The 25,068-nt window shown below is 34.8% G+C and overlaps 1 protein-coding gene across 5 annotated transcripts in view; it reads left to right on the forward strand.

Annotated features, from left to right (window-relative positions):
- The window catches only part of GRIA4 (glutamate ionotropic receptor AMPA type subunit 4), a 375,959-nt gene that overhangs the window by 129,691 nt on the left and 221,200 nt on the right, over window positions 1-25,068 (forward strand). For all 5 annotated transcript variants that reach the window (XM_008020706.3, XM_008020702.3, XM_008020705.3 and 2 more), the window contains exon 4: window positions 12,440-12,679. In XM_008020706.3, coding sequence (XP_008018897.1) covers window positions 12,440-12,679 — 240 coding nt within the window. The remainder of the gene's footprint in view (window positions 1-12,439; window positions 12,680-25,068) is intronic.

Below are 25,068 nucleotides of genomic sequence, written 5' to 3' on the forward strand. Positions count from 1 at the left end.
GTTTACATATTAATAACCTATGATAATGCCTTACAGGTATAAATTAATGAATTCTGGGCCCAGCATGCTATCCACCATCTGATTGAGCCTTTTCAAATCTGAACATGAGGAGCTTATCATTTTACCATCAAATAATTAGAGAAAGAGGAATTTCTTGCCTGGCTTTGTAAAGTTTTCAAATAAACTGTCAGTGTTTTAAGAAAAATCATTTTTTAATATCCAGAGGGGTAATAAGATTTATTTTAAAAGAAAGATAAATAGCAGGATTCTGAAAATCAACAGGTAAAAATTAAGTAAATATTGAATGAAAAACAAATATTCAGGATAGTCCAAGAGGCTGAGCAGTGAGAGTTTGGGAGAGGCTACAAGACCTGAAATTAACTGTGTTTCACACCCAATTCTAGGCTCTACACTGCCAGATGCACTGACAGCCTCATCACATTCTAGCTAGCAAAAATTAAATGTATGAAAATGACAACATAAGATCACCCTGATAAAACATAAAGAGGCAATTTGTGTCAAGTGTAAAGGAGAATGTCTTAACTGAGTTTAGATTGTTAAACAATTAATATATAGCTTATGATTATAATTGGTTTCCTCACAAGGAGTCATTATACTTCTTTGTTTTAATAGCCGCCAATTTTCGAAAACTGAGCTTTAATTAAAAACTATTGGTGAGTTAACGCATGGTTAAAAGGGGAGGGAGATTCACTGCAGAAACAGAAACTTAACTGCCAGAGTCAACTCAGCAACCTGAAAGTAGACTCTTACGGCTTTCAGTCAGTCATTCCACACCCTCGCAGTCTCTCTTCCTTTCTTATTTCTGTTGCCAGAAACCATGATATCATTCATTCTGCAAATATTAATTGAGCACTTTCCATGTGCCAATTTTAGGGGCTGGGGATATGTCAGTGAAAAACAATCCAGTTACTTCTTCTTGTGGAATGTGTATTTTCCTAGATAAAAGACATAAATAAGCAATCAAATAAATAAGATAATTTCAAATAGTGGTAAGAGCTATGACGAAAATAACTGTAGTAAGGAATGATGGGAGCTATGAGAACCTCAGGACAGAGAGGAGTCAGAAACGGTCTCCCTGAGGAATTGACAGTTTTGTTGAGAAAAGAATGGTGAGAAGTCCAGCAATATGAAGATCAGGCGAGAGCAGCTACTGTAAAGGCCCTGAAGTGAGAGGAGAAGATAAGTTTAAACAGGAGAAAAAGGGAGAGTTTGGCTATGGTTAGTGAGCGGTGCAGCGTTAAGTGACTTTAGTAAAGGCAAAAGTCATTGTGCCTTTTAAATCACATAGGTATCACTCATGATGAGAAGCCACTGGAATTTTAAGTAGGGATGAGATGCAGTGTGTATATATATGTTATATATATTATATATATACATGATATAGATAGATAGATAGATAGATAGATAGATAGATAGATAGATGCACGTACCCAGTTTAGGTACAGAACATAGAAGTCTGAGGGCTCATTCTGGTAATCCCAGAACTTTGGGAGGCTGAGACGGGTGGATCACATGAGGCCAGGAGTTCTAATGGGATGTGAAGGTGCATGGGTGGGGAGACACCTCATTTCACAGATTTCATAAATCAAAGATTAGGTAAGATATGTGTAGGGGTTTATAACTCTATAGTTGCACTGATTTACAATGGAAGGTTGCAAATCAGTGCAATATATATGTGTGTGTGTATATATATGTTATATATATGTGTGTGTATGTATATATATATTGCCTCTCTTGATACCCTGTAAAGTCATATTCCTTTGAAGATACATTTAGCATTACATAATTACTAAAGCCCACATTTTATTGGTATCTAACACAGTTGCTACTGGAATGGTGAACCCAAAAAATCAATTTTTTGTGTTCTGTCACCCAAGCTGGAGTACAGTGGTGAGATCTCAGCTCACAGCAACCTCCACCTCCCAGGTTCAAGCGATTCTCCTGCCTCAGCCTCTTGAGTAGCTGGGATCACAGGCGCCTGCTGCCATATCTGGCTAATTTTTGTATTTTTAGTAGAGCTAGGGTTTCATCATATTGGCCAGGCTTGTGTCGAACTCCTGGCCTCATGTGATCCACCCGTCTCAGCCTCCCAAAGTTCTGGGATTACCACATGAGCCCTCAGACTTTTATGTTCTGTGTGCCTAAACTAGGTATGCACATAAGGCCTCCATTTTCTTATCACTATGTTTTTGTTCAAGCAGTTGGTGTGCATTCGTTTACCTAACATTTCTAGGTATCATTTATCCCTGAGGTATTTTAAATGTGATTTTATTCAAAAATAGAAGTACAGGCACTGAAATCCCAAGGCATTTCTCTATTTCAGGGAGGTCATCTAGATGATTCAGCATATGCTTACACTACTTTAAAATAACCATTAAAATGTTAACAACAACTGGATAAAGTCTCACAGACAACTCAGGGACCTCTAAAAATAAATCCTCCAACGTAATTCTGAAAAATCTTTCTCTATATTATTTGATACTTTTGAGCTTTCATTTCTTGAAAAATTCTACCCTCTCTGACTTCATCTGCCAGATCTCCTATTCCTCCGATAATATCCGCTATTATTTTGAAATGAATTGTTTTCCACATTTATATCATCAGACAAGAGTTTTTCACTGCATATTCTTTTTGTAGAATCTCATGTGGACTTTCACAGCCATTTCCTTGAAAATTTACATATTTAAACCATTTCTTCTTGCTCCACTTCATTTTCTTATATGCAACTACCAGCAAGACACCTGACACCTCAAACTCAACATGTCCAAAATGGAATCCAGTGTTTTCTGTGTATTATAAAACTGTACTTCTCCCACAGTATCCAAGAAAAATCTTTCCAAGCTATCCAAGCTATCACCCAAGGTGATACCACCACTATCCATTCATTCATTCAAGATACAAACAAAAAGTCATCTTTCAGTCTTCCCTCCTTCTCCTCCCTCTTTTTCATCCTCCTCATTCAACAATTTATTAGATTCTGCCTATTTATCTCCTAAATGCTCCTAAATATTTATCTCCTAAATACCTCTACATTGTATGCCTACCACACCTGCTTTAATTTACCCTTTTATGATCTCTTTCTTGGCCTACTACAATAGCCTACTTATTGGTTTGTATGTCTTTAATTAATATTCTTCAGCCTAACCTCCACAGACAGGTAGGAATTCCTCCAGTGAGCCTTCCCTCCACTCCACCCTCTGAGAAGTACCTCTTCCCTGTGCTTCCCAGTTCCCTCTGACTGTTCCTTATTATATTCATCATCTTGGATGATCAGTTTAGAGCCCTGTCTTGTTCACTAGACTGTGAAACTCATCTTAGTGGGAATACTATTTTGTATTTTCTTGCAAGTGTTTAACACCGTGACTGAAATAAACTAGGCAGTACATAAATGTTTTTTGAATAAAGGAACGAGTGGTAGTGTTAAATCCACCTTTTTTTTTTTTTTCCCGGCAGTGCATGCTTTCTACTAAAGAAGGAGAAAACACTACTAAGCATACTTTTGACACAACCTTAAACAATTTGCCCCAAACCAAGAAACAGTTATATTCATATTGGAAAAAAATGCATAGATTACTTATCCGAATTCAGATATCCTACAAGGCTAGGAAGTTAACATAAATACTTGAAGTATCATAGTAGTAGTGATATGGAGTGGTAAGGCTTGCAGTTTGCTGAGGAATACACACCTCACCTCAGAACATTCATATTCAATTGGGGAAAAAATGTAGCTGTCAAATAAGGCTCATCTTCTCTAGACCCAGGACTTCAAGGTAGTGACCCTTGTTGCAAGATGTACTATAAAAACCTTTAGTTTCTGTTACCTTAGCTCAGAAAATGATGACACTTAGATAAATGCACCTTGTACATCACATAGAAATTGGATAATATTAAAGACAAGCCAAAGAGTTTTAGTAGCTTTTCCTTTTCTGTTCTGCTTTCTTCCCATTTCCCAGGCCCAGTGTAACCACATGTTTTGTGTTACACTGTTAATTTAGGGCCAACTTTCTTATAGTGCTTCTAGTTTTTATTGCTTCCTTCATAATGACATTTTCCAGCTGCAGATTCCAATCATGTTTCTGTTTGTATGGATACGGTACATTTCAAAAAGGGAATAGGTAAACCTTTTAATACATGAAAAACATTTTTAAGTCATATGCTCTAATCTAGTTGACTAAATAAGAAGAAAATAAAAACTCTGAAGACAGACTTTTGAAGTGTTAGATAAGGTTCTATAATCTCTCTTTTCTTGTGCTAACAACTAACTTTTTTTTCCCAAAATGTGAATAATAGTAACAATAAAATAATGATGATAGTAATAAATGAGGTTATATATGTTAAAGTTCTTTATAAAGTTCTTTATGAAACATCTATGTAAAGTAATATATTTGTTTGTATTGTTGTTTGTTTTTAAATATTCTATCTACCTATCCTAACCCTTCTTGGTAGCAACAAAGGCTAGCAAGATTATTACTCAAGGCAGCAGGCTTTTACAATGCTATCAACTTGAGCCAGTTTGCCAAACTGGAGCAGCAGAATGTGTTTAGTTCTTAAGTTTCCATCCATGTAGTAATGGTCACTTTTTAGAAGAGGTAAAGTGGCAGAAAAACACAAAACATCTACCATATCTACACCAACTAGTCCAGAAGAAGAAGAAACACAGAAATGCAGTTCTAAGCCAACATACCCAGAACAATGCCATTAATTCACAATCCTCATAAGTTTACCTCTATTGTCTCAAATGCCTTCTTAGTTTTATCTGTAAAATATAGTTTCTATCTAGTTCATATGTTGTTCTAGTTACCATTTACAATATTCGTATTAGTAAAATATCACTAATATGAAGAGGACTTTCATAATTAAGGCAGTCAGGAATGGGACTTGCGGAGTTCAGTCTATATTAAGACTTTTGTCTTGCTTGGCCTGGTTTTAACCTTGTTGTTAGCTTATCTCACTCATGTGCTTAAGAATGTAAACATTTTATAGCCTCCTCTATTTCAGCTTGCCTGCTTCTCCTCAATGTTCTGCTGACTGTTCTTTTTCCTATGAATTTACTGACTCAACACATCCTATTTCTGTAACTAAAATTAATACATTTCCCTCTTCCAATATTAGTAGGGATTTTTTAATACTACCCAACAATTATTGCTATAATTATAATATTTTCATAAACATTTATGGGATATGTTTGCTACATGTCATGTCTAATAATAATTGTGTGTGTGTGGGTGTATATATATATATATATATACACGTGTTTCCATACGTGTGTGCGTGTGTTTAGTAGGTAGGAAAAAGACAAGTAATTGTATTACAATATCATTACAGTATCCTAGTTATGAAGTAATAAATATTCTGAGATGATTATAATATATGAGATCATATAAAATGATACTATTCCTAAAAATATTATTGTGATTTTTTAATTTACTTGTTCACTCAGAAAATATAGCCCTTGGGAAGGTAAGATAAGAATCTCAAGAAAACCATGGCTATTGTTACAGATAGACAACATCAAAAATAATTACAACAAATACTGTTATGAAAATTCAGGTTTTTTGTTTTTAGAAGTGCACAGAGTATTATGGCAAAAAAGAGGAAAGGTTGTTAATTCAGTTTAAAGAAATCAGGGAAAGTTTGCGGAAAATGAAATTTCTACATTATCAGGATTGACAAGTCATAGAAAAGGTAAATATTTTAAGGGTTATGCCAAACATAAAATTGGATAAATTCTGACCTTAGATCACAGAATCTTACAAACAAAGGGAGCAAAGACCTCCAGTTCCATAGATTATGGATTCTATAACATTAGCATAATTATTAAGAACAATTAGAAGGATTAGGTTTTTATAATCGTTAATTTTTTCAAATGTATAGTGAGTCTACAGGAAAGTAAATAAAATATCAAAGGGACAGAACGAAGAAACAGAAAAAATTTAGACAACAGGAGCAGGTACTGAAGCTTCCCTTGGGGAGGTTTACATGGGAAAATGATTCTCAAGGCCTTGAACCAACAATTGGCAAAAAGCTGGAAATGAGATCACCATACAAACAAGGATTTGTAAAGTCTACAGCATCAGTGAGAAAGTAGACATAGGAAAAAAAAAATCTGTTCCCTGACTCAAACAGTAATCCTAGAAACATCCTGGCTTCCCTTGAGTTCTGCATAAAAAATAACATAATTCCATGAGAATTTTGATGTATTTGTCTGCTCTCATGTGAACTTTCTGTTCAAATTTGTACTATCTGCAATTTCTAGGAACTCATAAATGAAGAAATTCACAGACACATGTACACACACAAACACAGGCACATCACTTACAAACACATATTGGAATAATTGGGATAAGTAAATGCAAAAACACTCTGCAGAAATACTTCTTCAAAAGAGCCTTCTTAAATTCTCACAAATAGAGCTTTGCTGAAAATTAGTTCACGATTCAAAATTACAAAAAATATATGTTGACAATCCACTTAAAATACAAATTAGAATACACACAAAATAGTATTAAATTACCAAAGATTTTAGGCAATAGGAATATATGATAGAGGGAATGAAATGTTTAAGATGACTAAACACATGTGGAACTATAATACTGTACAACAGTAACACGTATGACAGGAGGGCAATGTCTAAGATTAAAATGCTTAAATGTCCATGTATTATTCAGATGGAGTATGGAGATATTTACTAAAATCAGAATTTTATGTCAAGTATCAATATAAAACAAGAGCAACAACTGAAAGAATAAATATAGAATATAGAAAATTAAGAAAAGTTGACAAACCCAGTAGATGGTTTACTATTGGGAGAGATGTGTATTAGTATAAGCTTGTGGAGAGAAATTTAGTGATATTGATCAAAACCAAAAAGATTCACACTCCTTATTTTATAATTTCACTTCTAACAATATATCCTAATGAATAACCAGGTATACATGAAAATGGTTATCATAAGAGCATGTTATCACTGCCAAAAATTAAAAACAGCCAAAATGCTCAATATTAAGTTCAACCAAAATGTTCAATATTAAGAAATGAAAAAAATAAATTTTGGCACATACCTCAAACAATATTTATTAATATACATGTCTATATAATATTTATTAAATGCTTACTATGGGTAGGCACACTCCTTAGTACTCCTAAGTACTGTACACATGTATTTTACTTGTTAGCTATTATTGCATAACAAACCATCTCAAACTGAACGGCTTAAAATAACAGTGATTTCTTCTGCCCATGATGTCACATTTGGGGCAAGGCTTAATCTCTACTTCACACAGCATCAACTGGGACAGTTTAACCGAGGGCATTTCTAAGATTATTTATTCCTAGTGCTGTTAACTTTGTTCTGGCAGTCAGCTTGGAACTTAGTTATGGCTGAGGTATTGGTTCCTTTCTATGTGGGTCTCATTATGTCACCTGGGCTTCCTCACAGCATAGTGGCAGAGTAAAATGTTTGTATACCCCCAGAGAATGAGAATGGTATCCTCAAAAGTCACATAGAATCATTCTTATGATACTTTTTTTTTGTGTGTGTGTGACAAGAGTTTCGCTCTTGTTGCCCAGACTGGAATGTAGTGGCATGATCTTGGCTCACTGCAATCTCCACCTCCTAGGTTCAAGCAATGATTCTCCTGCCTCAGCCTCCCGAGTAGCTGGGATTACAGGCACGTGCCACCATGCCCAGTTATTTTTTTATTTTTTTTATTTTTATTTTTTGAGACGGAGTCTCGCTCTGTCGCCCCGGCTGGAGTGCAGTGGCCGGATCTCAGCTCATTGCAAGCTCCGTCTCCCGGGTTCACGCCATTCTCCTGCCTCAGCCTCCCGAGTAGCTGGGACTACAGGCGCCTGACACTGCGCCCGGCTGATTTTTTTGTATTTTTAGTAGAGACGGGGTTTCACCATGTTAGCCAGGATGGTCTTGATCTCCTGACCTCGTGATCCGCCCGTCTCGGCCTCCCAAAGTGCTGGGATTTTTTTTTGTATTTTTAGTAGAGATGGGGTTGCACCATGTTGGCCAGAATGGTCTCAATCTCCTGACCTCGTGATCTGCCCACCTTGGCCTCCCAAAGTGCTGGAATTACAGGTATGAGCCACCACGCCCAGGCCCTAGAATCACTTTTGTGATACTTTAATAGTCAAGGCAGTCTCAAAGGTCAACCCAGGTTCAAGTGAGAGGAAAGACTCCATTCTGAATGGGGAATTAGCAAAGTTCTAGAAGATAACGTGAAAAAGGAAGAAAACCATTGCAATCATTTCTCAGAAAATTCAGAGGCACAAAAGAGGCAAAAGACAATTAGGTACATGATCTGGAGTTCAAGAGAAAGATTTGAAGTGGGTGGTACAGTTTGGGAGATCATGAGAACATAGATGGTAACTAAAGCCACAGAACTGGATGATTTCACTTAGGAAATATATTTAGAATGAAAAGGCAGATCGAGAGAGAATGTTAAGGTACACCAATTTTAAAGGAGCAGAGTAAGAAGTGTTCAAAGACACTAAGAAATGCCCAGAGAGAGCAGAGAGAGCATAGCTGTGGTGTTAGGAATGCCAGGCAAAGAAGCATCTGAAAGAAGTGTCCAAATGTATCAAGCATACCAGGGAATTCCAGTAAGATAAAAGCTAAACTCTAAGATTTAGGATGCAAGTTGGTCGCTAGCAAAATTGAAGAGACTAGTTTTGGTGGTTGGAAAATGTGGAAGCCAGATGAATTGAAAAGAGTGTGAGCAGAAGACTCCTTCAACTATATGGCTGTAAAAGAGTAGAGAGATAGGAAGCATGAGGTCAGGGAAGTTCTTTGCTTTATGAAAGAAAAGACTTGTGCTTGTTTAAAAGCAGTTAGAGGAACTTCTTAAGAGGTGGAAAACTGAAGATACAGGAGAAAGAGAAGGGCCATAGATGGAAGAAAGAACTGTGCTCTTCCTCACCATGCTGCAATGGTCAGTACAATTCAGCACATCTCTTGGATTATGTCCCATAACTTGGGAAACACTGAGCTAAGGCGATGTCCTTTGATTTGTATGTGATATAGAACTACAAATCATCACAAATTATATAATCTTTTGACTTAGCTTGGCATCTGGAAGGTGGCATCTGGAATGAAAGTGGGAATGATACTGATGAGAAGACATATTTAGTTGACACAGTCAGGTAAAAAATAGAGTAGTATCATGTGTTTATTGTATGTCTTCATTTATTTAATACATAATCCAAGTGATCTTGTTAGTGAAACAGAACACAGAACGTGCACTTAAAATTATAACATTTCATTGCAAGCCTTATTCTGATTAGTGTTTATACCTTAAAATATAGATCAACCTAATATCATTGCATGTATTTAGTGGCTAAGCATTAATTCTCATTTATTTTGCCATTTTATGAAAACATTAAAATTTACATTTTTCCATTTTATGTATTCTGAACACATTCAATTCAGCTTAGTTTACTTTCATTAATTTACGTTTGAGTTTATTTATATAATATAAGAAGTTTTATTGTTTGAATAATTATTTGTATGCTAAGTAACAATAGATGCCATAAGATTCAGCCAAGCAAAATTTTGATTAAAGAGTGTTTTCAAAGCTAGATTATAATACTATATATGGAAAGAGCTATATTTTAAAATTTGAACCATTGGGTCAAATAAAATACTATCCAAGTTAGCATACCAACATAACAACATTGAATAGTTGACTGACAATCTATCCTCATACACACAAAACCCAATAACGCTCACTTGCCAAGCCTATGATCTAGATAAAATAGGAAAAAATAAATGTTTAAAAGAATAAGACTACAGCTATAAATTTGCAAAGGGAATGTAAAATGCTAGTGACAGAATACATCAGAAGCAAATTTATCAGCCTAAGACTATAGTTTCAAAGTAAGTATATATGAATAGAGGAAGAATGACAGACAACTATGAAAAGCAGAATAAATAGATATGTATGATGATGCAAATGAATGAATGCAGTAGAAGACAATAAAATATCAGAAAATACTGTTTGTTGAGGTCCAGCATAATAAATTAAAATATTAAATAGTATAGTGAGTACCAGAATAGTGAAAAGTTATAATGATTACAATGAAAACAATATAATAGGAATAAAGAGTAGATGGATTTTATGTATAGCACAATTGTTGTTTTTGAACTTTAGCAGTGTAGTACACTTTGGACATAAAATTTTATACTGTCAGTTGTTCGATATTTAAAATAGATGAAAGCAGAAGTGCTCTTGGATTTTTGTGAGGGTGGAAGGGAGGGATACCAAGAAAAGGAGTCCAGCACTGCCCACCCAATGCTTTCTCAGCAAAAGTCTTCATATAAAGCTACATGAGTACTTCCAGGGAACTTATGGGGTTCCTAGAAAAACACAATTTAGAAGCCAAAGCTTGAAAATCGTATGGTTTTCAAGTGGCATACTTTAAAAGATTATGTAAATATTCATTATATGCATAAGTTAAAGTACATGACTTCTAAATCTTGTTTGTTTATATTTTCTAGAACAAGTATTAAAATTTGTGTATAGTTTCAGCACCAAACTAAAAGCCAGGATCTCAGATTTGAATTCCATAGCTCTTCAATTTACTTTTTTCAGTAGAGTAAAATAAAAATTAATCGAACCATATTATTTATCATGTAAAGCTTGAGAGTTGGCCCTCAGTTTGCAAGAAAACCAGTAGAACAAAAAATAGGAAAACATGAAGGAGCCGGGTAACTCCAGGTTCTACTGATGTTAAATGTGGACCACTTACATACTTGCATCCAAAGACTTGGTGGAACATTTACAGATTAGGGTCTAATGCAGCAACTTGATTTATTAAATCACTTAAGTTATCAGAATTGCATTAAGTTAAACTTAAGATGCCTGAAAGTTAAATTAGAATCTTCCTTATATCTTGCAAGAAAATTATAGCCAGTCACATTGTTAGAACAAGCCTGCCCTGTTGGTCAGTCTTCTCAGAGGATCAAATTCTAGTTCCTTGGTGAGCATAGAATTAGTTGATGGCTCTTCTTTGATAGAATTTCTGTATAAACCTTAATATAATATCTATCAGAATAAATGGTATTTCTGTTTAGAATCTGAATACCTCATTTCTTGGTTTTGAATCAACTGTAGTATTTCATTTACTAAACCTTTTATTCTCTTATTAAAAAATAAAACTATTTAACTACACAAGTGCATATAGAAAATCTGTGTTAAAATCTGCCACTTATTAATCACATCCTATGTCCTCATAGCATAGCACTTTTACATAATTTCATTTAATTCTTGCCATATTATGTATTCATAGCTAATGCAAGTAAGATTAGTAAGTAAAATCAGAAAACATAAAAATTGTATAGACCTAAACACTTCTTAAGCTAGCTACATAAGCCAAGAAGAAATAGGACTGTTAGCCATACATGATAAGCTGTAAGAATTTGGAATTCAAATATACTTTCTTTATGGTATCTCCTTTGCAGATTTCTGTCCCTTAAAATATAAATTGGAGAAACTCACACCAATTTGGACCAGAAATCAGTTCTGTTAAAAGAGTAATAAAAATATGATTGGAAAAGAATTTTGAGAAGAATCTTTTTCTATTTAGATGTTGCCTCACCGTTTTTGTAGCAACTGGGAGCATGGACCAAGAAAGGCAAGATGAGGCTGTGTACCTGTTTCCCTGGGGTCCTCTTACTTTATTTGGCTTGCTTCTGTTGGGTTTTGGAATTGGTTTATCTTTACTTTTTGGTCTGCCTAGAACGTGCGCAGCTGGCCCCAAAATTCACTAAACCTCTCAGATATGCCAAGAATGACTTTCTAGCAGCCTAACGTCTGTTTTCAAACATGATTCGAGGAGACTCTAAGACTGTGATTAAAATGAAATTGCCACAGCAAGCAAACAAAAAGTAACAATTTAGGCGGAGTGAAAACTATAATCCAATTCAAGAATAGAACATATGTACTTATAGTTTATGCGGGAGGGCAAAAGGTATTATAAATGTTCCTTCAATTAATACTCAAAAATTTCAAATTTATATTATTATATGTTTGCATGTAAGAAAAAAATGCAGAAAATAATTTTGGATTTGTCACACCTAAAGTTCTCTAGCATAGGATTTGCCACATTATTATGGAAGGCCATATTTTTTTTTTATTTTAGTCAAATTTCCCTTTAATCCAATTGTCTTCTTAATGCAGAATTTTAATTCAGATCAGCTTTACTCAATGTAAGGCTTTGAGTACAAGCCCAAGAATTCATTGATTGTGCAATTAATTCTACACTTCACTTTTACTCTTTATCTTATATTCCTGACAGATCCAATGATTCGGTAATTTTTATTTTTTTTTTAATTTTCTAGAATGTAGACTTTAAAGTCAACAATTTGAGTGTGCTAATAGTTTGTGGTGTTTTCTTCCTCTTGTTTCAGTCTGTTCCCAGTATTCTAGAGGAGTATTTGCCATTTTTGGACTCTATGATAAGAGGTCGGTACATACCTTGACCTCATTCTGCAGCGCCTTACATATCTCCCTCATCACACCAAGTTTCCCTACTGAGGGGGAGAGCCAGTTCGTGCTGCAACTAAGACCTTCGTTACGAGGAGCACTCTTGAGTCTACTGGATCACTACGAATGGAACTGTTTTGTCTTCCTGTATGACACAGACAGGGGTAAGTCCAATTTCTTCATCTATATCAGCAAAACTCTGATTTTCAATGTGAAATGGCCTTATATGACTTTGGTTTTTTAGCAAATTGTTTTGATCTCTAACATCGCTAAAATCAGAAAATGGTTGATGTGTATTTTTATCTTGGCGAAAAATTTCTAATTAAACGAGTTTCAGATTCACAAGGTTATTCATTAGCAAACCATGCTCTGTAACTTCATTGAAGTTAAGATAACTATGTGAATAAGAAAAACAAACCAAAGTGCTTTTCCTGCTCTCACACAACAATCAACAAAAACAATTCTGTGACCTCTGGTCACCAACATGTGTGGAGGTTATTCCCATACGCCAGCTAAGTGACCCTCCAGAGCACTTCCTTCAATCCTGACATTATCTACCTGGAGTTATTTGGCATCAGATCCTACAGGTTGAAGGCTCAGTCCTCCACAAGACTAAACTTCACTTCGGAAGCCAACCAGCTATAACTTGGGGTTCCTGTGACCCTTCTCCTTGGGTTTGATTGATTTGCAAGAGCATCTCAGTGCTCAGGAAAAACACTTTACTTTCATTTCCTCCTTCATATAAAGGATATTACAGAGGATACAGATGAACAGACAAATCGAATAAATGGATGGAGAGAGGTGTGGGGAAAGGAGTGTGGGGCTTCCATGCCCTTCCCAGGTGAGCTACCCTCCAGGAATTTCCTCATGTTCAGCTATCTGGAAGCCCTCCTACCTCTGTCCTTTAGGTTTTTATGAAAGCTACATTATGTAGGCATAATTGATTACATCATTGGCCATTGACCAACTTAACTTTCACGTTGCTCTTTCTCCCCAGAGGTTGGTGTATGGGACTAAAATTCCCAACATTCTGATCCTGCCTTTGTCTTTTGGTAACAAGCTGCCATCTTGGAGCTATCTAAGAACCCCCAACCACCAGTTATCTCATTAGCATACTGAGACAATCTTCTGTCCCTAGAAATTCCAGGGATTTTAGTAATGGTAAGTCAGGAAACAGAGGAGGACCAAATACATATATCATAATAACTACTTTTAAAATTTTTTCTGTGATATTTCAGGTTCAGTGATAACATAAATATGTTACTTTACTTCTAAGGCAAATGACTTAATGTTTTGGAACATATTAAAATAAGTGATCCATAACGTTGAGTTTGGAATACAAAACTCTAAGCAAGTAATTGAAGGGCCATGACAATAATGATAGAGGTTTGGCAATAAGACTTCTGCTTGCTGGCAACCTTTCACTTTACCAGTTTTGAAAGATTAATAAGTGATCCCATGTCACCTGTGTGTGGGAGAGACAAGGTAAATAACTCACATATTGCATTATTAACAATCCATACATTTTGTTCAGTGGTTGATATAGTTTTATTTTTCAGCTGGAGGAACAACTTAAGGAGTGCCCATGCATGTTTTGCAGTTCTTGTTTTTTATTTTTATGTTTTTCTTGTTTTTTATTTAGTGACTAGAATCATATCAATATATTATATTTAAAAATAAGCATTAAGGGATCATCTGTGGGTTCTGTCTTCAGTCCTTTTTTCCTTCAGGTTTAAGAGTTATGAAAAGATAAGAAGTTAAAACAAAGGTTGTAATAGGCAGCATTTTAAGAATATTCTTGAATGGAAGTCTATGTATGAAATGAGTAAGGGTAATAAATAGCCTTTTCTATCTACCAAATGAGTAAGGATAATAAATATCCTTAAATCTTTTCAAAATATTTTTTTCAAACTTTTGAAGACATAATCTACCTTCCAGAATCCAAAGTATAATCTCCTATATTCAAAGATGAAAACCCATTAAAAGAATTCATCTTTATTACTAAAATTTACATTTTTAATCAGATGCAAACAGTGTCATTTAAGGTGTCATACCAATAGTGTTTTTAGTACATCATTTCTATTGGTATTCTTGGTAAATTTCCCTTATAGAAACAAGCTCAGCAGATTTAATATCATCATCACATTTTCTGTAAGGTTGCGGCATACTTTAATTCTCGTTTGGAAATATGGGAATCTACTTATATTGCCTACTATTATTTGTTATTGGTTAACAATCTAAAGCATCCTAGGGGATGAATTACATATTAGAAGAAAACATCACCCTGTTCATTTCTAACTGTTGGAAAAATCCTTGAGCAACAGGACACTGAAAATTGAATCATAATGTCAATAAATATATATCATGGTATAGATGAGATGTTGCTACCTGTGGTTCATTATGACATATCCTAGTTCTCCACCTTGGGCAGAAGATGCTTATTTTACAACTTGCTCTCATGGAAATACCAGTGGAACCTGTATCTCACTTTTTCCTTATCTCCCTGTATAAATCCATCTCTGGCAAGAAGAGGGTTATAGGTATAATTCATGCATTAGTGGGGACACAGAACAGGGATTAAGTTGGCACTTTGCTTTTCTATCCATTTTTACTTTCCAAGGTCCTTCCTTATGCATAGCAAGTCAGATGCTCCAACCTTGAGTCATTCCCATTACCTCCTACCATGAGATCTCTCTACTATAAGCAGGCATATATGTGGTTATTTAAAAACTCTTTGTCTCATTAACTTTCGGCCTGTAGAGTCTTAAACTCATCATGGTACAGCCATGACTTCTTCTAACAGTAGTGTCTTATAAGCCTTTAACCTACTTACTGGCTTTCTGCCCAAAGCCTACTTTTTGCATACAGTCATCCTAGAATTTAACTGTTCTGCTTCTACCCAATTGACACAACTTCTAGAATTTCTTAGTTCTCTTCAATTGTTGCTTCAGAATGAATAACTAGTTCTTAGCATTTTCTCCTATAGTAATTATCCAACTCAACTTCAAAACAGATATCTTTATTTCAAGAAGTAATTGCCTAAACAAAAAATAACACGTCAGGAAAATGACTGTTTCTTGATGTTCATATGGTTTTCCTTGCCATGATACATCATGTTTCCCAACATTCTTGATCTAAATTGAGTGCTCTCAAAGCAGAAGGAAAATTTTTTCTCCCTTAGAAATTGTCGTGCTTATTTTATAAGTTTAAGATCACAAACTCTATTTATTTCCCCTTCGATACTGTGCTTATAATTATGTATCACTCTCACCAACTGAGGTATGAACAGATGATTAACTCATGATAAACATAGCCGAGAGTAATTCACATTTTCACATCATAAAGAGAAAAAAAGACTTCAAATAATTATACACATCAACATTAAAATCAAAATATTTCAAAAGTAATATACAAAATCCAAGTGTAAAGAGATAAGATAGTAAGTAAAATACTATCTTATTTCTTTTGATACTTTTTGGTATATCTTGGTACTTTTCTTTCCTCCTGTACTGTTATCATGAACTGATTATCTAAACATTTTTTTCCATTTTAAATAACTGGCTGAATGACTGAATTTCTTTACCAACTTGAGTGGAACACTATTTTCTGATGCGTCATGAATCCATATTTTGGAATAAGGTATTTTGTTGGGCCGCACAGTCATTCTGATATCTTAATCCCGACAGTGCCAAAACACTCTCTCAAAATACAAGAGCTGACTCTATCATACCTTGGAGTAGTGTTTTTATGTTGAATTATGGCAATTAAAGGAATGATCCTCTATTTGCTATGATAGAAGTCCTGTGATCTGCTACTAATTAACTGTATGAACTTGCCTATGTTGTACTTTTGGCTGTATCTGCTTTTAAAAAACATTAACTGCATTATCTTTAAGATCTTTTCAAATTATCTTTAAGATTTCGTTCTATTTTTTAATTCAAATATTCTATTCCCTACCTGGAAATGGTGAACAGCAACAGAAAGATAGCACATGGCATACCTGATCTTATCAGCAGGAAAACCTGCTTCTTTTCATTTGACTACCTCTCAAAGAAGAAAAAAAAAGCATTTGTTCATTTATTTATTCAATTTATTCATTCAACATTCAATAAATATTTATTTTTCAATTTGTCTGTATTGGACACCTTAGTAGGTACTGAGAATTCAATGATGAGCAAGACAGTAATGAAAATGAATGAAGTTCGGTGCTCTGACTTCATTAGGAAATAGCACACAACACTCTATTTAACAACCAGAAACTTGCTTTTGACATATAGCTTAATATTTTAAAATCTTAATTTGGAACACAACTGCTTTCCAAAAAGATCATTGCCTCTTTCTGGAAAAATAATTAGAAAAATCGCTTAACTACAAACTTTAATAAGATCTTTGAGTTGATAAGTAAACTAGTCCCACCATACTCATACTGGTCAAGAGAACTTTCTGTGATGATGGAATTGTTCTGTAATCTGAGTTATCAAGTGTGATTATCTCTACCACATGAAGCTATTGCAGGTTTAAAATGTGACACACAACTAAGAAACTGAATTTTTAGTTTTATTTAATTTTAAAAAATTTAAATTTAAATAGCCACATTTGGCTCATGACTACCATACCGGACAACATAACACATCTAACCAGTGAGCTCATATGAAATAATACATTTCACTATGACTGAAATTTTTAAATCTCTTATTGACTCATAATGTACTACAGAAGAAAAGAACTTAGTGAGCACTCTGCGCATAACACTTTTGCTAATAATTTTCACATGGTGTTGTGTATACGTTTACATATCTGTTCTTCCCCCAGAATTGTGTTTCTCTAGTAATCACTGTTTTTTCTTACATTTACACCTTTTTTTGTCTAGCATAGTAACCCCTGAGAGGCTTGCTATGGATATTAATTGAATTAATGAATTAATCTAGTGAAGTGCTTGACAATAGGTATCAAACAATTTTAGGGCCTTAATAACTAATGATGTAATTCATTTTTTATTAATAGTGTCATATTTTAATAGATCAAATAGCTAACAGAACAGCCAAAATGAAAAGCTGACTGGGATAGGTATTACTTGAATTAAATGCAATTTTGTTATCACAAAAAAAAATGTTGAGCAGGCTGAAAGATAACATTTTTGATTTAGACCTAATTAAACAAAATATACAGAAAATATTTTAAAAATCAGTTTTTCTGGTAATAGAAAACCTTTACTTTTTTTCAAGCCAAATTAATATGATGTCAATTCCTTGAGCGGAGAAGATATCAATTTAAATATGTTTAATATAAGCAATGGTTATTTTCCCATTTGAAATAAAGGAGTACACTTTTTACCTGTGTGTATTGTCCAGATTTTCAAATGTTTATGATGGGTTTATGGCCATTCCTAACACCCCAGGTAACAAGGTGAATTTACAATTGAGGGAGATATGAGCAGAATACTAACATTTTTTAAATTTCTAGTGATCGTTGCTGGTATTTTTAAAAGCTGTTAAGAGGGCCAGCAATTTTGATCTCATGCCCAGATTCTGCAATGGCTGACAATGACCTCGTTTTACATAATCCTGACTCTCTTTAATGCTTAATGTTCAATGTTTTGCTCACATTACTGCTATGGAAGTTTGTGGTATTATTTTAGAGGTTTCTAAATATCTTGTATCCAATATCTCAATAAATTTTGTAATATTATGTAAATTGTTCCTAGGAGAGAGATATTTGGCAAAGCATAGAGCAGAAAATTTTCCTTTGGCTCGTTCCCTTTGGTCTGTTTTGTTTCTTGTTAGCATTTTTTTTTTACAAAAGTATATTCTACATATTGCATAACATATTTTCAGAAACCTAGGAAACAATGTCCTGGGTGGTATAATATGCATATGCTGCCATTGCATGCTAAAGCCAATGCAAGAGGTGATGAGGGGATGGAAAGAGTAGCATGTTTATGCTGGAGGAGAGATAGATCTTATTATTTTATTTCTACTTTTTGGTTTTTAGTATATGTATGTCTTTTATTTTTAAACTGCCTTTAATCCTCTTGCAAAAAAAAAAAATGTTGAGATTCAGGTAACAGAAAAAGGAGCAAATGACGAGTTAGAGGCATGAAACACCTTTAAATGACATACCTTTTATTCCCTCCAAAATAAGTCTCTATAAATCATTCCAGAGAACTCTCCTATTTTCCTTTTGGGTTCTCGACTCCAATACTCTTCTTCTCCATTTTGTTATTGCATTACAATAAGAAATATTCTTTTATTCTTTCCCATTTTCTCCTCCTTCCTTAGGAACCTAGCGTAATGAGTAGCTAGGCAAGATGATTTCAGGCTCACTGGGAACGTCCGTCCTTCTCTTTTACCAGATATGGATGCTGCGATAGTTAATTTTATGTTTCAACTTGACTGAGCTAACGGATGCCTAGATAGCTAGCAAAACATTATTTCTAAATGTATCTGTGAGGTTGCCTCCAGCAGAGCTCAACACTTGAAATGGTAGACTGAGTCGACCAGATAGTTCTTACTAGTGAAGGTGGGCATGAGCCAATCCATTGAAGGCCTAAATAGAACAAAAATTTGGTGGAAGGGTGAATTTGTTCTCTGTGCTTAAGCTGTATCTTCCATCTTCTGCCCTTGGACATTGGTGTTCTTGGTTCTCAGGCCTCTGGACTCGGACTGGTACTTATGCCATCCATCCTCTGAATTTCAGTCCTTAGGACTTAGGGACTAAGACTTACGTCATTGGCTCCTCTGGTTCTCAGGCTTTCAAGCTTAGACTAAAACTTCACCACTGGTTCTACTGATCCTACTGATTATTAGATTTCTCAGTCTCCATTATTGCATGAACCAATTTCTTATAATAAATCTCTCTGTATGTATCTGTATATATTCTATTGCTTCTGTTTCTCTGGAGACTAATAAGGTGCCTCAAAACCCTTAAACCCTAATTCATAAGTAATATAGGAGGATGACAAAGCAGATATCTCCAAGGAATACAGCATATTGACATCAGTTCACAACGAATTAAAATTACAGATACCAACTGCTTTTTAAAAATGTCTTTCAGATAGAGGTAGAATCAGGAAGGTCAGGGGTAACTGTATACCTGTCAAGTGGATTGGGAGCTATGCACAGAAAAATGCTCAGTGTCTGGACTGCAGATCACAAGCACCATTCTTTTCCTAATTTCTCCCCATCTCTGATTCCTAATTACCACATTCCACCAACACAAATCTACCATTGATTTTACTTCTTAAAATTCCCATGGTTCATTTTTTCTTATTAAAAGCAAAATTAGAATAGCAAAAGAATTAGTTTACATATAACTTTAGAAAAACTAAGAATCTGTCAGGTTCCAAGCTCATATGATCCCAAGAAGAGATTTACCTTTAATGTTTGAGAGTACTAAACCCTGTTTTAATAACTCAGGGAAAAAACGTATTTCCTAACAAATGCCCCCTGCCCCCAAAAAAACACAAAACAAAACAAAACTTCAAGTCTAAAACCGTCACTGGGATGAAGAGGAGTTTCCTTTTTGTAAATCTTTTATGAAGACTCTCTGGAAAAAAGTCTCATCAGGATTTAGAATAATTTTTATCAGTCATCCAAATATATTTGCTTACAAACTCTTATTACATTTATAGCCAGACTGACAGTCAGTATTTACTTGTTGCCAGCTACCAAGTATGAGGATCATCCATTCCAGCAGGAGAAGGAGAACAGCTAACTGTGTCTTTGGAGCATACATTCCTGCCTTCCTGCTGGAGCCAGGCTAGTGGGAGAGCAAAAGGAGATACAAGTATAAAAATAACAATTGTGCTTCCTATGAAGATTCTCACTTGTAACTAAGGGAGAAATAACAATCAGAATCAGGCAAGGGAGTTCAACTCTCTTCAGAGCATCTCCTTTGGAGTCACCGCAACACTCATTACTTGCCTTCATTAACCGAGATTCCACAGGCTGTTACTACTTAGGATTAGAAAGTGGAGAAATGAACTAAGGGGTGAGTGAATGGGATAAAGGCACATAAATGACTGTCTTTGTAAAGAGGGTTATGTGTCCGGCTTCTTTTTCTTGGTGAGAAGAGGCAAAGGGAGTGCCTATCCCTCACCTCCCACTGTCCCTAGTTACAGAGTGAAGGATTCGAGGGCAGATGCTGGAAGTCATCCTGAAGGAGTACTGAAATCTAACAAGATGAATGAATCAGAACAGAGGTGCTGAGCAAATAATATTGATATGAAACTAAAACAAGGGTAGTCAAATAAAGAAGAGAGCAGAGCAACTAGCAGCAAAATAAACAGTGGGTTGACAGAATGGAGAAATCCTAGAGATGAAATACAGAAGCCTGCAGAGGGTTTCCAGGTGCCAGCAGTTCATTCGAAGGGTTAAAGAAGCCTGAATGGGATGGCAGGGACATAAATATGCAGTCCTCCATGAATATTTATACTGGGTCAGTTTCGTTGTCATCACTTACTAGGTTCTGGACACACATTGTTGACTGACACATCAACTGGGTGCTGTTCTTCCTTTCCTGATTCCTTCCCATTGTCAGTATTCAGGCACTGAATATGAGATGAGAGCAGATCTGAATAAGACCTCTAGAGGCCCTGCTCACTGGAAAGGTGATGGTGCCCTACTCCATGGAAATTCAAAATTCCAACAAACAGATTACAAAATAAGAGTATAGGAGTCCAAAAGTTCTGATTTTTTCCCATGGTGATTATTTTAATGAATTTTTTGAAATAATAAAATTGTATACAAAATTTTTTGGCTGGGTCTGGTGGCTCTCGCATGTAATTCTGATACTTTAGGAGGACAAAGTGGGAGGATCACTCAAGGCCAGCAGTTTAGGACTAACCTGGACAATATAGCAAGACCCTGTCTCTACAAACAATATAAAAACTAGCTGAACATGGTGGTGTGCACCTGTAGACCTAGATACTCTGGAGGCTGAGGTGGGAGGATCTCTTAACCCAGGAGTTCAAGGCTGCAATGAGCTATGATTGGGCTACTGCATTCCAGCCTGGGTGACAGAGGGAGATCCCCATTGCTTAATTTTTTTTTTGCTTTTATAGAGCCCTGAGCATATGCAGAAATTTTCAGTTGAGTTAGTCAACCATGTTCGAGGACTAAGGAAAGAGAACATGTTCCTTAAAAATCTTTAGACTGATGAAACGTGGTTATAATAGTTTAGCAATTTTCTTACCATGAAAATAAGGCTGTGTAGGTTTTCTTACTGGTTCCATGTTTTCAGTGACCCACAACTTACTTAAAGCAATAAATTTGCAAATGAATTATGATTTCCTGACAATATATTTTTTAAATGTCATTTATCTGAAGGTATGGAGGAAAAGATCTTTTGAAAGCTCTGATGGAACACCTTGCCTCAAGAAAAATTGCCTCAATGAATTTTCCCTTTTACTACAAAAAAGAAACAAATGTATATAAATGATAATGTACAATTAAGGTTGAAATACAGTATGAAATCTATGTCAAAAGTATGGTTTACTTAACAGATATGCTTTATAATTTATTCATCATGTTATAACAGGTATTGTATCAGAACTATGGAGAGTAGTAACTTCCTATTTGTTGTAGTGGAAGAGAATTCTCAGATACAATATATAAATTCCTTATAGTTGGACTTGTGATATACCTGCCAATATTTTTATTGTTAAATGGAAATTTTCTATTTTATATCAAATAGAAATTTTCAGTTCTATAGCACAGATGTTGTCAGTAGAGGACAGTCATAATATCGCAATGTTAAGTGCCTGAATTCAAATACCAGCTTTACAGCTTATTACATGTTTGACCTTGGATAATTTCCCTAATATCAAGAGATCTCAGCTTTCTAGACTGACAAAATAGCATTAATAATCAAATCTACTGGGTCGTTATGTGTTTTATATAAAGTCCTTATAAGTTCCTGGCATTATTATATTAAGTTATAACTATTATTCTTTTATTACCATCATCATTAATATGTTATTAATTTATTCTTAAACTAATAAATATTTATCATTTTAATATCCTTGATCATGAATCAAGGTGTTTGGTTAATATTTTATATTATGAGATTTAAACCTTCATGCGCATTTCTCATTACTACTGCTAAATTCATGAAAAAACAAATCAAAATATAAATTGTGATAGCTTATTTTCTTTTTCCTTCATAGACATCCCTTGCTCTCATTGCCCCTAAAATGCTGACATTTACCTGGGTTCTGTCCTCGGCTACTTTGACTGTAAACTTCTTCAATACAAACTACATATGTCACATTCTTAATTAGAATGATTTCATGAGTTCTCATTACTCTTCATATAAAGTCCAAATTTAAAAGATGCTCCACAATCTGTCTCCTGATTGTTTCTTCCATCTCATTTCATAGTCCACTTCCCCTGAAATATCAAGATTCAGAGAAAATGGTTTTTCCACAGATTTGTGCACACTAAGTTCTTTCTCTTGCCTTGACAGCTTTGCAAATGTCATTCCTTCAACCTTTTTCTTGGGTAACTCTTATTCACCATTTGGGTCAGAGCATAACTTCCTCTGGAAGTCTTCTTCCACACACTTACCTTCAAGTGAGTTAAATCCCCTTCTGTGCATTCCCATAGCATCTATATTATCTCTGTCAAACACTTTATTCTAACTATGTGTTTAATTATATCTTCATCATCAGGCTCTTTAAGATTTATCAGAATAGGGACTCTGTCTTGCTCATTGAACAAAAATGGTGCCCCCATACAGTCACACTTAATAAATATGAATGAACGAATCACATGGTCTCAATTCCATTTATATAACAATGACTTTAAAATATGTATTTAGAACTCATTCCTCTCCCCTGAGCCAGACTCATTTACATAGTAACTGTTAAATATCCCATTTGTATCTCAAAACTCATTATTTCAAGAGTGAATTAATGCTTCTTTTGGTTCACTACTTCCTTGCTTCTTTTGGTTCATTTTCTATCCTAGAGGGTGACACATGCTAGAAATACAGGAGCCTTCTTTACTCCATGTTTTCCCTTCATGCAATCATATCTAACCAATCATTAATCCTGCCAAATGTGTATCACCTAAAAATATCCTAAATGCATTTCCTCCTCTGCATTCTAACTACTGCTGCCCTTGTTCTGGGACTCTTCACTCTCCCACATCAACCAACTTTTCTCCTTGGCCCCAGTATTGCCCTCCTTAAATCCAACTTCTATGCACTTGCCACAGTGAACTATCTGCTAATAATTTTTTCTTGGAATGTTGTTCCTTAGTGATCTATAATTTATATTTATCCCAATGTACTTGACAATTTTGTAGCAAGGTTATATTGGCTTTCTAGAATATGATGCAGAATATGACATACTTTTCTGTTTTCTGGATGAGTTTACATAATGTTTAAATTAGTTTCTTTTCAAAAGTTCAGTAGACTACACCTTAAGATATTTGTGCATAAGCTCTGTAAAAGCTTTTTAACCAATGCTTTGATTTCTTTCATGATTCTAAGGCCTATTCATGTCTTTTTTTCACTTCTCTTTCTGTCATGTTTGTTAAGGTACATAGCATGCATTGTTGTGAAGTACTCAATGGATTCTGGCCAGAAAACGTGTTCTCTGATATTAATCCTTTGAAATCCTTTGGGATTTTTTTCACATTCGAGTACATGGTCAATTTTAACAATATTTCATAGGGCTTTAGAATAATATTTATTTCTGATTTTTAGCTACAAGGTTCTATATAATCATAATGCACTATTAAGTTTGAAATACAGTGCAAGACCTATGTCAGAGGTTATATTTGTTCAAATATTCTGCATCTTTATTAAATTTCTGACTGCTTGACCTAACTGAGAGAAGTACAAGGAAATCTCCCATCTTGGTCACATTTGTCAATTTCTTACTCTAATTCTATAATTTTTTACTTAGTATGAGATATACTTTGATACAAAATATTTTGGAATTTTTAGCATCTTCCAGGTAAATTGAACCATTTTTAGATTAGGTAATGAACGCCTCTCTCATTTGTCATGCTTTTTGTATTGAGGTCTGTTTCTTCTTCTACTAACATAGAAGTTTTCTTTTGGCTCATGCCCTATTTGTCAAAAGTGTATCTTTTGACATTTTTTATTTTCAATTTTCCTGCATCCTTATGTTTTAGGCATATCTTTTTGGCGCCACTACTGCCATTATGCACTAAGTACTTTATTATGTCTGTTAACATATTTAATTTTCCAAAAACTTTAAAGGAAAATATAATTATTATCCTGTATTATTCTTGAGTTTCAACACTTGGAGAGTTTAAATAATTTGCCCAAACTCACATAGCCGTCAGTGACAGAGCTAGGACTCAACTACCTCTGTCAACCCAACTCAACTCAACTCCAACGTGGCAGTGAAAAGTAGCCACTGACAACACATAAATAAATGAAAAGGCCTGTGTTCTGATAAAACTCTATTTATCGATACTAAAATTTGAATTCCAAATAATATTTATGTGTGAAAAAATGCTACTCTTCTTTTGTCCCACTCTGCTGCCCCAAACATTAAGAAATGTAAAAACCATTCATA

Source organism: Chlorocebus sabaeus, chromosome 1, assembly GCF_047675955.1.
Source record: "Chlorocebus sabaeus isolate Y175 chromosome 1, mChlSab1.0.hap1, whole genome shotgun sequence".
Classification (NCBI taxonomy): Eukaryota; Metazoa; Chordata; class Mammalia; order Primates; family Cercopithecidae; genus Chlorocebus; species Chlorocebus sabaeus.